The sequence below is a fragment of the Sparus aurata genome, chromosome 11 (genome assembly GCF_900880675.1).
Source record: "Sparus aurata chromosome 11, fSpaAur1.1, whole genome shotgun sequence".
NCBI classification, from domain to species: Eukaryota; Metazoa; Chordata; class Actinopteri; order Spariformes; family Sparidae; genus Sparus; species Sparus aurata.
In genome coordinates this window covers 27,176,471-27,189,959 of record NC_044197.1, presented here as the reverse complement: position 1 = coordinate 27,189,959, position 13,489 = coordinate 27,176,471, and the positions used below count along the sequence as shown (strand labels likewise).

At 40.7% G+C, this 13,489-nt stretch overlaps 1 protein-coding gene across 1 annotated transcript in view; it reads right to left on the bottom strand.

Annotated features, from left to right (window-relative positions):
* Positions 1-507: 507 nt before the first annotated feature.
* Positions 508-13,489, bottom strand: part of LOC115592007 (contactin-associated protein-like 4) — a 117,791-nt gene continuing 104,809 nt past the window's right edge. The window contains exons 21-24 of the mRNA XM_030434465.1: positions 12,558-12,645; positions 4,854-5,069; positions 3,703-3,774; positions 508-2,970 (exon numbers count right to left, since the gene is read on the bottom strand). Of these exons, the coding sequence (XP_030290325.1) occupies positions 2,774-2,970; positions 3,703-3,774; positions 4,854-5,069; positions 12,558-12,645 (573 nt within the window). The 3' untranslated portion in view covers positions 508-2,773. The remainder of the gene's footprint in view (positions 2,971-3,702; positions 3,775-4,853; positions 5,070-12,557; positions 12,646-13,489) is intronic.

Here is a 13,489-nt window from a genome sequence, read left to right as displayed (position 1 = left end):
TCAAAGGAGACATTTGTTCACATGAAAACGTTGCACATTATTACTTTGACTGTAAAAACATCTGGGGAAGAGGGCTGTGTGAGAGAAACAGAGAACAAAAACCTTCTCCTTCTGTTCTAAAATCCCAGCCATGATCCAAAGGATTCCGGAAACAGTCGCGTATAAATATCCAATATTAATATTTGCATGGCAGGTTGCATCAGTCACGTCTCACTGTTAGCTTCTCTACAATTCTTTCCATTATCTGATCTGTCTCTTTCTTCTCGTCTACCTGTCAGGCTAACACAGGTAAGTGCTTTAGCAAAAACACACAGTGTCTACAGAGCAAATTAAGTGACAGTCCTGAAAGGGTTTTGATGTCGGCAGCTCACTTCAGCTGGCACAGGCAAGAAGTAAAAGATTGTTAAAAAAAGTGTCCTACCGTTAAGCTTTTATTTTCATCACAATATTTGAAAAAAGCACGGCGAGTAACATGAAAAGCTCCTCGACTAACTCAAAGACAAAGTGTGGAGGTTCAGGTTTTTCGAGTGACTTTAATTTTGTATTTGTATGAACAGCGGGTGTAGAAATGATGTTCAGTTGTAACAGGTGGGTTTCAGTCGATGCAGTGACTGTTCCATGGCTGAGCTCTTATGCGCAGGTGTGAAAGACACATTTCAGTCCTCCGGTCAGCTGCATCCCTCTGCACACGTTTTGACACGTGCTGTATGGCTCTTACATCTCACACATCACAGACGGTTCATCATCCACGTAGAAAAAGTGCTTTTTTTTTTTTTTTTTTAATAAATTAACACCGAACGTCCAAAAGTCTCAACTGGAACAAAGTTGTGTTTCCATCATCACATTAATGCTGCAAGTCTCCTTTGGCAACACTTTATATTAGGCTACTCATGTTAACCATTTTCTAGTCGTTAATTAGCATGGATATTAGCAACATATTGGTTTTATATTAGTCATTATAAAGCGCGTCTGATTCTGACCATATTCTTCGACTTCCAACTGTGAGTTTTCCCTCAATAATGTTCAAATTACAGCTCATTGATAGTAAGTAAGGAAGATGTTGTGCGTGAATTGGAAAGAACAGTGATTATCCTTAAAGCTGCCGGTGAGATCCACCAGGCCTGACCAATGTATACACAGACGACATCACAGAAGTACGGCGGCGCACATAATGAATAATCATATTTTATCTTTCATAGCTTTTTACTTGATCTAGTGTCAGTTGATACATGCCTGATAGATGTAGTTGCAATTCAGTGGTAGGAGCCTACTTTTTTTAATGTTTTTTTTTATTTATTTATTTTTACATGCGCTGATCTGTAGGTCTCGGCGAAATTCAACATTTTATATCACCATATTGACCATGATGTTATCATTGTTAGGTTCGGGTGTCAGTTTTTCTTACAACATGTAATTATAGTATTTCATTTCGTTTTATTTTATTTTATGTTGATTGGTAGTGTGAACAGTATACATATATAAAGGACAGGTTGACATGCTGTCCACTTCTTTACTTCTCACTTAGCATACAACACATTTAAATAACAACCTAATATGAAATAGGATTTTTTTTTTCATTAGATATATAGTAACATGTATTAGTGTTATACATTAAGTGCAGCTAGTCTGTCACTGGTTCCCTTGGAAATAACGCTGTAAAAAATTGAATTATAGTCAGGGAAGTTCCTCAGAATCACACAGCTGTTAGATGTGTCGCTTATGACAGCACTTAATGTGGTATTTGATGATATCTAATATCTGCCCAAGCCTGTTAATCTTTAAAATCAGCTGGTATAGTTACTTGTGAAGTTCAGAGACCTGACAAACTAACATCGATTTGCTGTTGGTTTCCATGTTTTCCTGAGGAGATGTGCAGGGAGGCATTTCTGATCAGATATTGACATACCGACTTCTCACTTGCAATGTATTGCAGCATTCTATGACACTTCATAAATATGTACAATTCTGAAGTGACAAAACACAAAACTAGTGTGTTAAAAGTATGTTTGAACAAGAAGAACCCATTTGGTTTTAAAACTGTCAAACTACTAGGAGCAACACTTCACTTTAGAAAGGATGACGCAATCTGAGTTAGTCTTGTGTTCTGTTTCGTGAGAGTGTTCCTCAGGAAATTGTCTATTTTTTACCACCTGATAAAGCCCACACTGAGCGAAGCATATTAACAGTGTCAGGCCCTGATCACACAGAGACTCATTGGCACTGAAAAAAACAAGACTTGCCACACAGGAGAGAAGTGATTTGCTGAACACACCGTACCGGAGAAAAACAAGGATCCAGCTGGAGACTTGTTTCAACATCTTCCTTATTTACTATCAATAAACAGCAGTTGGGAGATTGTTGAGTGAAAATGCTTGATTGGCCATGTAGTTGTTGAACACTGTCATGCAGAATAAGGCATCAATAAATGATTTACAATGACTAACAAAGAGCCAACACGCCACTGAAATGCATGCTAATAAGCAACTGTTGATAAGCGTACCCCAATATAAAGTGCTCCCTTTCCTTTTAATAAATGATTTTAAACATTTCAACATGGCAGAGAAATATTGATACAAGCACACAAATTACCATTTACATTTGTAAATATTTACATCCGCAAAACGACAGCAGAAAGGAAATAAATAAGATTGTTCTGTTTTTTCGCTTCACATCTTGTTGAGTCACTCGTAGCAGTGGCTAGCAGGGCTGTGTGTGTCTCTTGGTAAATCCTCCAGCTCTGTCCTGTCAGGTCAGCGGGAGGTCAGTGCTCCTGCTAAATGAAATACTCCTTTTGGTTTTGACTGGGAGCGCTCTCACAGTCCACCTGGCTGCTGAAGGGGAACTCGTGGCCATCTTCGGGCTGAGCCGCTTTCACTTCCTGGGTTCGATACGTCTCTTTCCTGCTGCAGATGAATCTGGCCATTATCGCCAGTGCAGACACGGTTACGAAGATCACAACGGCGATCAACCCTGAAAACACAGAACACAACACAGCTGCTGTACATGGGGTGTACGCTCTAACAACTGAGCTACTGGGGCACCTGATGAAGACCAAGATTGAAGATGAATGTCTGTCCATTATTGGAGCATCCAGTGACAGCATTCATAACTGAGTGAGTATTGTTTAATCACTCTTTAACTTTCTGGCATTTCATCTCAATCTAAAATAGCACACAGGAGTCTGACTTCTAATACATGTTTTCTACTTTGTGATTTCCATTCTCCAGAGTTGGACTGTATTCTGTTCTTCACAGTTTTATTGGAGGTATAAACAAATTCAAATTTATACAGTATAATCAAAGCTTCTAGTTTCATTTGTCATTCGTAAAGCAAAGGAAATCTGCGAGACAAAACAGTGCCTGACAGAGTTGAATGCTGCATTAATGTGGTTTTTAAAATAGAAACGCAAATCTAAAATGCTTTTGTCACTCATGTTTTCATGTGCTTCTTGAGTTAAGAGTGACCCAAAATCTTATCTTAAAACTGCGAACCCTTTACTGCCTCTTCTTTTCCTCTTCAGCCTCCAAGATCAAAATTCTTTCCTCACTTGAGTCAAGCTCCAAAACTGAGAATTTTTTCTTTCTCATCTAAGTCATCTCTTTTCCCTGTACAGTTTCAGACTGCTTCTTGGCTGCATTTTTCCAAGTACAAAGTTCTGAGTCGACTGTTTGTTCTTATTCACGGAGGGATGGACAGCATTACCTCCAATTAGAGCTGAGTCACTCCTGATGGCGTTGACTAAAGGTTGACCTGGATCCGCCGAGCTGGGCTGGTCTGTAGAGAAAAATACAGAGGAAAAAAAAAAAATCAGAAACGGTGTCCAGAATTCAAAGGGGAAAAGGTCAACAGTCAAAGATACAGAGAAGAAAGATTGTGGGACAATATGTAATGTTAGTCTTTTGTGACCCCTGTCTCATCATGTTTTGCAACCGAGGTTTATAGCTTGCAGAGGTAAAAGTTTGCAATAAAATCTTTGAATTAGTTTTAAAAGTGGCAGGCAATCAGGAAGATAGGCAAGGTTGAAAGTGATGTAAATAAAAGCCTAGCAGCCATAATTTGAACAAGCTGAAGGCAAGAGATGGCTTTATGACTAGCAGTGTTGGGGGTAAAGCATTACAAAAATAACGCATCACAGTAACATGTATTTATTTATATGTATTTATTTCTTTTAGCGGTGAGGGAGTAATACAGTTAGGTATGTTTATTATATGTTTTGGAAAAATATGACCCAAGGAAGGGAACAAACGGAGAACACGAAGGGGCCCAGAATTGACCCTTGGGGGACTCCACAGGGAAAGGGGCCATGGCAAATAAGGTGCTGGTACCTAATTCATAATAAGAATATTTACAAAAATCAATGGAAGTTAATGAAGTAAAACACTGAATATATTTTCTTCATAATGTCGAGTTGATTATGTCAACATGGGCCAAAAATAATTAAATTATAGTCTAAAAATTATCCACACTTTTTTGGAATTGGGGTTGTCGAAAAAATTAAAAAAAAACATCAAAAAGATAAAAAAGGAAGAAGGCTGAGGAGAAGGTAGAGTCCGTGAAAGAACCATCAGTCAGTGCAGAAAGTACTCGTTGAAAGCTTCAGCTCAGCCTCAAAGGACTTCACTGCGGTTGTCTGACTACTCTCATCTATTGTAGTATCATCACTCTGTCTGCTTACCGAGGAGGATGGTTAATGAGCCCATAAAGAAGTTTAATGAACAGCCCTAAGAATAATATTAAAGACACACCAGATGGATTCCCACATTGGGAATGGGTGGGGCTGTTAACTAATGACATATACCCTGAACATAGTATAGTATAGTGTAGGAAGTAAGGGCTGAGTCTGTTCCTTGTACCTGATAAGGAGTGTGTGGTTTCTGCTGCGTAGGGATCGGCTGGGGAGGACGAACCACAGCTCGACTGGACCAATGGGCCGGTGACAATAACAGGGCTGTCAGGGTGCAGCAGAGCGGCTTTCAGAGGACTGATGGAGTTGAAGCGAACACCTGACAGACAGCCGGTGAACCCAAGAGAGGCCAGCCCGGCCAGCTCGGCCTCCAACTCATCAGACTCTGAGCACACACAGAGAAAAACACAGAGACAAGAAAGACTGAGCGACAAAGAGACCCATTTGTTATCAGCAAGTTCCAATTGCACACTTAAAATACAGTAATGATAAATATTTATCTTGATGAGACCACAGTCTCGATGATAAGTGGTATCTATCTATGTCTAAATCATTTTAATATCCATTTTGACTTTACAGCAGAGGATTAACCTGCTGGAAATGAGTTTTCTGAACTCATTTGTCAAATTAAACACTGATAGATGACATAGAAAAAAAAAACTAAACAAAAAAACACCCATTCTTTTCAAAGGAAAGATTGTGAATGCTAAGTCTGATATTTTGAAACTATTTTTCGCACAATATTCATGCATGCAAACTACAATAATGTTAAGGTAATGGAAGGTTAAGCAACTGAAATACTTGGTGAAGGTTAAAGGTCCTATAGTGTATGTCTTTTTTGATTAAAGTCAACGCTGTCATCAGCATTGGTGAGGAAAGCTGGTGTTTTGGATTAAGAGCAGCAGTCTTTGAGACCATCATGGCCCGCAGCGTCTTTCAATCATCCTGACCAGCAGTACCATCTCAGGGGAGGAGAGAGTCGGGAGAAGAGCCATGCTAATTTAGCTTGGTTTTAAGGTTCCTCCTGGCTAATGTGCAGGTGCAGCAAAAGGAGATGGACACATGGGACTCCAACAACATGAAATCAGAGACTATTTTTGCCCACATTTTTGTCAGAGACCTGTCTCCACCAAAACATCTCGGATCAAGATTTTGCTCTAGAGATCATGTTCTGAGCCAAAAGGACTAGAGTTGAATGGGGAGAGGTGGAATCTGTTCATAACATCGAAGCTTGGTGCTCACACTCAGTCGAAGTGGATGGGCTATTTCCCTGATGTCAAACTTCTGATAGGAAAATGCCGACCACATTATCATCACCCTCTTGTTGGTGCTGCTGTTACGTGTTTATGTATATTCGTACATAAATAACTGTATGTTCTTAAGTTTGTGTAGTATGACTGAATTTTTCAAATTTCCATGTCATTATTCAGCTCTTTGTTGTATAGTGATGAATGAATTACCCTAGCATCAAGTATCAAAGTTGCAAAACCCTCAATCTACAGAAAAATTCACGGCCCATGTTCAGAAACTGTGAATTCAAACATGCCATCAGGACTCTCGTAAGATTGTGATGTCACAACTATACAGTCGCTGCCTCAGACATGCCCCCCAGCATGGTTGGCTGCAAAAACATCGGCAGAGCTACTGTGGAAACACACTGCCTGCTCAGTCCTGCGAGAGTACACCTATCACAGCAGGCTGGGCTTTTCTGGATGGGAGCCTTAAAGAGACAGGCAGTTAAACAGGGTGTTCAGACATAGGGTTAACATAGGAGATGCAGCAGTGAACAGTATGAGAGATATAATGTGTTTTTTGACCATTAAAACGTAAACATGTTCAGGACACAGAACAAGTATGAACCCAAAACTGAGCATAATATGGTTATGGCAAAATATTCACTACCCGGCAAAAAAAAACTGACACACCCTAATATTAGTTGGACTGCCTTTAGCTCTGATTACAGAACACATTCACCGTGGCTTCGTTTTGATAAGCTTATTTGATGTCACAACATTTATTTCCATCCATTGCATACATTTTTCACCAAGATCTTGTATTGGTGATGGTAGAGTCGGGCAGCAGCGTAAAGTCTTCTCCAGCACATCCCAAAGATTCTTACTTGGGTTAAGGTCTGGACTCTGTGGTGGCCAATCCACGTGTGAAAACGATGTCTCATGCTCCCTCAACCACTCTTTGACAATTTGAGCCTGATGAATCTTTGAATATGCCTGAGCCATCAGGGAAGAAAAAAACTGATGGAAAAACCTGGTCATTCACTATATTCAGGTAGTCAGCTGACCTCAATTTTTGGGCTCATAACGTTGCTGAACCTAGAGCTGACCAACTAAAGCAACCCCAGATCATAACAGGGTAAATCTGGACTCATCAGACCACATGACCTTTTTCCATTTCTCAAAAGTCCAATTGTTATGCCTTTTTTTCTTGATTACCCTCACTCAAGTGGTTACTTAAGGCTACACAGCTGTTTAATCCCAATCCCTCGAGTTCTCTTCACATAGCGCGTGTGGAAATGCTCTTAGTTTCACTATTAAACGTAGCCGTAAGTTCTACTGTTGGTTTTTACTATTTCATTTCACCAACTGTTTAAGTGATCTATGATCACGATCATTCAAGATTTTTCCCAACCACATTTCTTCCTCCAAGATGATAATTCACCACTATCCTTCCAGGTTTTAATAATAAACTGGACAGTTCTGAACCCAATTTTAGTAGTTTCAGGGATGTCCTTAGTTCTTTTCTTTGCTTGATGCAGACCAATAATTTGACCATTCCGAAACAGAGTAACATTTTTCTAACATGGTTGTTTAATAAGTGAGAAGTGAGAAGTTGCTCACTGCATCAGTTAAATAACTTGTTGCCAGCTGAAACATATTCATCACTGCAGTAATTATCCAATGGAAAGCTCTTTCCTATTTGCTTAGTTAAATTGAGTTGGTGACTTTTTCTTTTGGCCAGGCACCATTTATATAAAAAATATAAATAATGAAATAAACACAACATGAGATAGATAATTTAAAGACAAATTACTTCCCACTGCTCAAGGGATCATGTTCAATTTCAGACTTAATCAAAGCCCCATCAAACACACAGCTGATAAACAGCCCTCTACAGCCAGGCCACGCCACAGTGTCCCCATTCACATGGTGAAGAGTTGTCTCTCTCTGGTAATAAACTTAGATGACTGCCAATGATGTGCTGTGTAATCAAATTCCACAGCAGGAATAATTGTAGTTTACACTGACATTTATAGCTGCTTGAAGATTTTATTTAGTGCCTGCTGTCACGGACAGTGATGTTACGAGTACATAAGCCACAAGTGAGACGAAGTTTGGTTATGACAGGTGAGAGGCGATCCAGCGGGTGCCAGGAGTTTTAACTGTAAATACATTTTGAAAGCATATAACCCACTGTTTATAATGCGGTGCCACAAAGATGGAAAAGGCACATTTTTTTGGCTCATGGTCTTCATCTTGAACCAAAGCCTTCATTTAAGGCATTTGAAAACTACCCGATGCTACTCATGGTCCCCAGATGATGAATATTAAACCTTAATATCCTTAAACCTTTTTTCTCTCACAAAATGTATAAAAACCGCAATTGGACACAATAATCATAATAATATAAAAGGCAGACTACCATGAAATTTGCTCAGCATATTGATGCTCCAGAGGGAATTAATCCTTTTGATTTTAATGACCCAACTGCTTCCCCTCCAGCAGTGAGTCTCTAAAATTAGAAAAGTAGCTGTTATGTAGTTTGTTCCACCCGGTACTTTCATATTGTAGTATGTAATTAACATCTCAGTCTCGGGTGGTGTGGCTTTAGACTCGTTCCTTACCAGCTGTTTATTAAAAGTGCTACACATTGTGTTTTAAAGCAGGTTTTGGTCTGAATGTCCACTAAGAAAGAGAAGGTGCCTATCTCTTTACTCAAAGACTGTGAAACCTGTGCATGTACTGTGGCGTGACAAGCAACACGTGAGGAGAACATAACTTGTTTCACTTTAATGCCTGATGCTTTATATGAGATATTCCTGTTTGTATCCACTGAGCAGCCTGCAAGATGGGGGTGAATTATAGAGATGGGTGAAAAAGTTAATGACAAAACTAATTTAAGTAACAAATTGTCTCGCACTGCATTAGTGTTTATTTTTTTTCTCCACCGTTTAAAAAGAGACAGTTTATCGCAACCTTTCATCATCTTCTTTCTAATAAATTAAAGCGTGTGCAGGCAGGGGAGTTTGTCTCTTAATGAGAAAACAAATTAATAGACATGTTTTGATGGCAGGAGATGACACAACAGATCATTGGTTCCATGTTAGTTTCATGTTTGTAGTTTTGTTACAGCGACTTTACAAAAGTAACGTTAACGTCATAATGCAATCAGTTTTAAACACATGTCACAATCATGTTGAAGACAAATTTTATAAAAAAAAAAAAAAAAATCAAATGATCAAATTTTCAACTTTCTAAGGCCCACAGAAACACAACGATTGTGACGAAGGAATACCCAAGAATATAACATTCGGAACCAAACAATTGAAATCAAGCACATAAGGCCCACGAATGTGGAGTCCCAATAAAGGATGATGTAAAATTTATGTTCTTATTTCTTATACGGATGAATCACCAGCATTAGTGCTGAATATAGTCCGTGCCTTCTTCACTAAGAAGGATTTGGATGATTGTGGGAGCCGTCAGACCCCACGCTGACAGCACTGGCCTTGTATCCATGAACTGAAGATTACTGTCCACCTCCGCCCAGCTGCTGCTTTTTACCTCCACCTCTCTGCGTATCACTGTCTCACCCTGCCTCTCACTTCATCATTACTCTCCCTCTCTCTCTCTCTGTGAGCCTCTCGGTCTCTCCATTCTTTCCTGCTCCATTAGTTAGGCTGATGGATGACAGCACTGGCAGGGAGTGACAGTATATCAACTGTCTTGCGGCCTCTCTGATACTGATATGACTGCCGGAGTCCTCTGGCTCAGCTGAGGGAAGGCTGGGTCACGTACTAACATGGCCTGGGTCAACACACAGAAAAAAAGTTTGCACTAAAAACAGCATCAATTTCGACTCTTCCTTATTTGTTACATGTGATGTGTAGAACCTAGACAGCTATTTAGTTTTTCGTGGTCATAACTCAGGGGATTTTAAGGAAATATTCCAGTAATTATATAGGAAGAAATAATATGGAACATTAAATCACTGCTGCGGGGCAAAAAAATTGCTTCAATAGATTTTAAAGATTACTGATTCTTGGTTTCTATCAGTGGGAGAAAAAAACCCTCTTATTTCAGTCCAACTTCCCTTAACAAGACAATTTTAAAGATGTGCAAGAGAGGTTCAGTAGTCTGCTTCTGTTCAGTAACACACATCGAGCAAAGCCACGTCCGTTATACACTGCGAACTAAAGCTCCTCATGCTTTGGCGACACTACACGACTTTAGGAGTCAGCAGATCGCTGCACTGCTGTGTGCTGTTACACTACACAACTTTCTGTCTTGTATTGGGAGTTCTGCCATTGTTGCACTTTCCACACCACCTGACATGACAAGATCACAAAGCGAGACACTGCATGAGAATGACGCCACCCGAGCAGTTCCAGTTGTGTCTTCGCTGATTTGCAGCACTGAAAATGATGCCTGCTCAAATCATGGGTCAGCAAGGACGACGTGGTTACATATGCAGAAAAGCTTTTGCTTGTGTATTCTGTCAAAATAATAATAATAAAAATAAATATAATAATAGGGTAAAGGAAGGAGTTTAGGGCACCTCAGCCACTTCACACAGAGCTGGATCCTGTCCAGTGCTCTCAGTGTGGGGCACTTTTCTGATTTCTGAAAACTTAAGGAGCAAAGTAGCAAAGGTAGACTGAAGCGCATGGATCCAGCCTGAACAACAATTCAGCCGTGTGCATCGTCATCAGAGACTCACATCCACTTCAGTAACCTCCCCTAGTTAGGACCCTAATCCAGCAGACGGGAGAAAGGGGGAGGGAGCAATCAATTAATAGTGGAAGGAATTCACAGTTAGACGGGTTCACTTGTACTGATAAAATGCACACATTTACTGATGTTATTTACCATAATCTGCATTGTTTGACTCTGATGAAGACGCACGTGGCATCGAAACCTGGTCGTTTAATAAAAGTTTGTGGTCTGAATCCCTGAGCTCCAGCCCACCTTGTTCCTCGAAGTTTTTCTCTGTCAGGAGATACAGGTTAATATTGTGCCTGCTCCATACACATAGATGCATGATAAAATTGGTTTCAGAGATACTGCAGATGACAGCAAAGGAGAAAGCAGAGGGGGGTCTGCTTTCATTAATGGCTCCCCAATCCGTCTGCGACTCTACCAGATATTTAGCCAGAAGACATCAGAGACACATCTGCTGGCTGTCCCCGAGCTCCTGCGCAACACACGCTGATCTGCCTCTGATCTGGGCCTTTTATGTCGGCGATCTTCAAAAGCGAGTGGAAGCTCACGGCTACAACTTAGCTTAAAGTTTGCATGAAGTCAAAATTGCTTTTTAAGTATTTTTCAACTATGTCTTGCTCCATATCTCACCTATACGCCAGTGTCAGCTCAGTACCATTCTAAAGTTATCATTAATGGTAGAGTTTGAAACTTCCCGGAAAATCATTAAAAATGTTGATGACTCATTCTGCATTCGGGGGCAGTAATAATTATTCATCTAATGCACACTTTCATTATTCTATGACACTGCCATGGATGTATCGGCAAAAAGAAGAACCAGAGGAGTGTGTTGCGAGGGACTGTGCAAAAATACAAGTTTATTCAGTAATTTGGGTGATACCGGGTCATGATTTATGGGGAAAATATTTTCTGTTTTTCCCTTTGGTGCCCTCGGGCTGATCCGCCTAGAGAGGATCTGAACAGATAGCTTTCCTTGTTGCTAAAGTGACTGCTAACAAACTGATAACCAACAGCCTCTCAATGACATCTCCAGACCGGGGCCATATGTGGCCTCTGAGAACGATGATGGAAAAAAAACACCTTGGTACTGTATTCCCTTCATCAGACTAGCCTCCGTTGTCTCAAAGGCGTGGAGTAGGACGTAACATACATTGCGTGCTATTGGCTGTTTTTACAGGATGTATGTCTGCTACAAACTCTTTACTATTTAGGAGGAGCCTGATGAGGACAGATCAGTCCTGTAGAGGACGACAGGAGTGATGTGAAAGTAAAATGTTCTGTCAGGCAGAGAGAGGGTAAACTGTACCGTCTGACTTCCTGGTTTGGTTTGACCCTCCCTTCTCAGCGGCTGAGGCTTATTGGTTGTTATGCTGAATCGCAGGGTGCTGACTCCAATCTTCTCAGTCATTTGTTCTTTTCAATCTCTCCTCATTACCATACAAAGTGAGGGACCTTTTCTAAAGTTATTACCATTACAGCTGTCTGAAGCCTGGCCTCAGCCAGACAGACATAAAGACTGTATTACTCACCGCTTCGATAACACAGATAAAAGTTCACCAACACGTACTGTATTTTACCTCCCCATATGGCTCTAAAATGCATCAAAATACCTCACAACAATGGCTTAAGTGGGTGTCTCCACCTCTAGTAATTTCTCGGGCTGTTCGTATTTCACATCTCCACAGTAGAGTGCTGTGTTTGTGACCATTTGAATATGGATGTCAACTTGTTTTTTAAAAAGCACCACAGCTGTTTCTCAGACTGCAGATTTCCCTCTGGACCAGCCGACCCGATGAATAGAAAACAGCAGAAAGCCTCCGCACAGCGATTTGTCGTGTGCGGCCAAACATCTCAGTGCTGTTATTCAAATGAGTCTGTCTAAGTGCTGGAGTCTGCACTAAAAGAGTCCCACTTACCCTGCACTCTGCCCAGGATGAGCGATTTGATGTTGTTGAATTCAACATCAGATGTCAAGTTGAAGTCCTCCCTGGCATCCTGGTCGATCTGAAAGATAATGTATGTCACAACTGTGAAGGTAAAAGCGAAGCAGGTAGAAAGCAAAGACACAGACAAACAGTGGAGGAGAGGTAATTCTATTGTGAAAGGAGAACTTTGGAACTTCTTTGTTGCGCTCGTCTTTAGTTTTTCTTAGCAGACTCCATTTCCATACTACCATTACGCTCTGCCGGAGGTGCGAAGATGAGGCACTTGAGAACTAGCATAGAGGGTGAAAGTCTGTCACAAAGAAGTACCCCATCCAGCAGCATTAAACAACTTCAGCAAACTGTCCACAGGCTTGTAGAGGCAAATGAAAGAGATTCACGTCAAGTTGCAGTCCACTCCTATATGGCAAATAAAGAAGTGATCAATACATGTTGATTAAAACAAATTTCTGCTCTCGGAAGAAACTTTGACTGTCTGCAGAGGAGCCTGCAATTAAACAAAAAAAGCTAGCCGGAGGCTCGACTTCTAGAGGTCTGACCTGCAGGTTCAAATGGGACACCAATAAACCTGCAGTGGTTCAAAGTTGCTGAGTAAGGAAGTTTAAGTGGAGCAGGTTGCGATACCTCAGAGTCAGACACAACAGAGAGGCTGTAATGAAGTGTTTGCATAGAGCAAGATTTGGGCTTGAGTAAATCACTAATCAATATCTGCTAATGATCAAAGTGAAGCTAAAGTGGAACCACAGAACACAGAGATGTAAAAAAAAAAAAAGTAGCTGAAGAACAGAGAGGAGATGTGGCACTCGTGATTTTTTTTTTTCACAAGGTTTTCCAAACGTTTTTCTTGTGGTGAGAGCTGCCTCCGGACACTCTGCTGCCCGAGGCAAGATAATTCTCCGGCACCC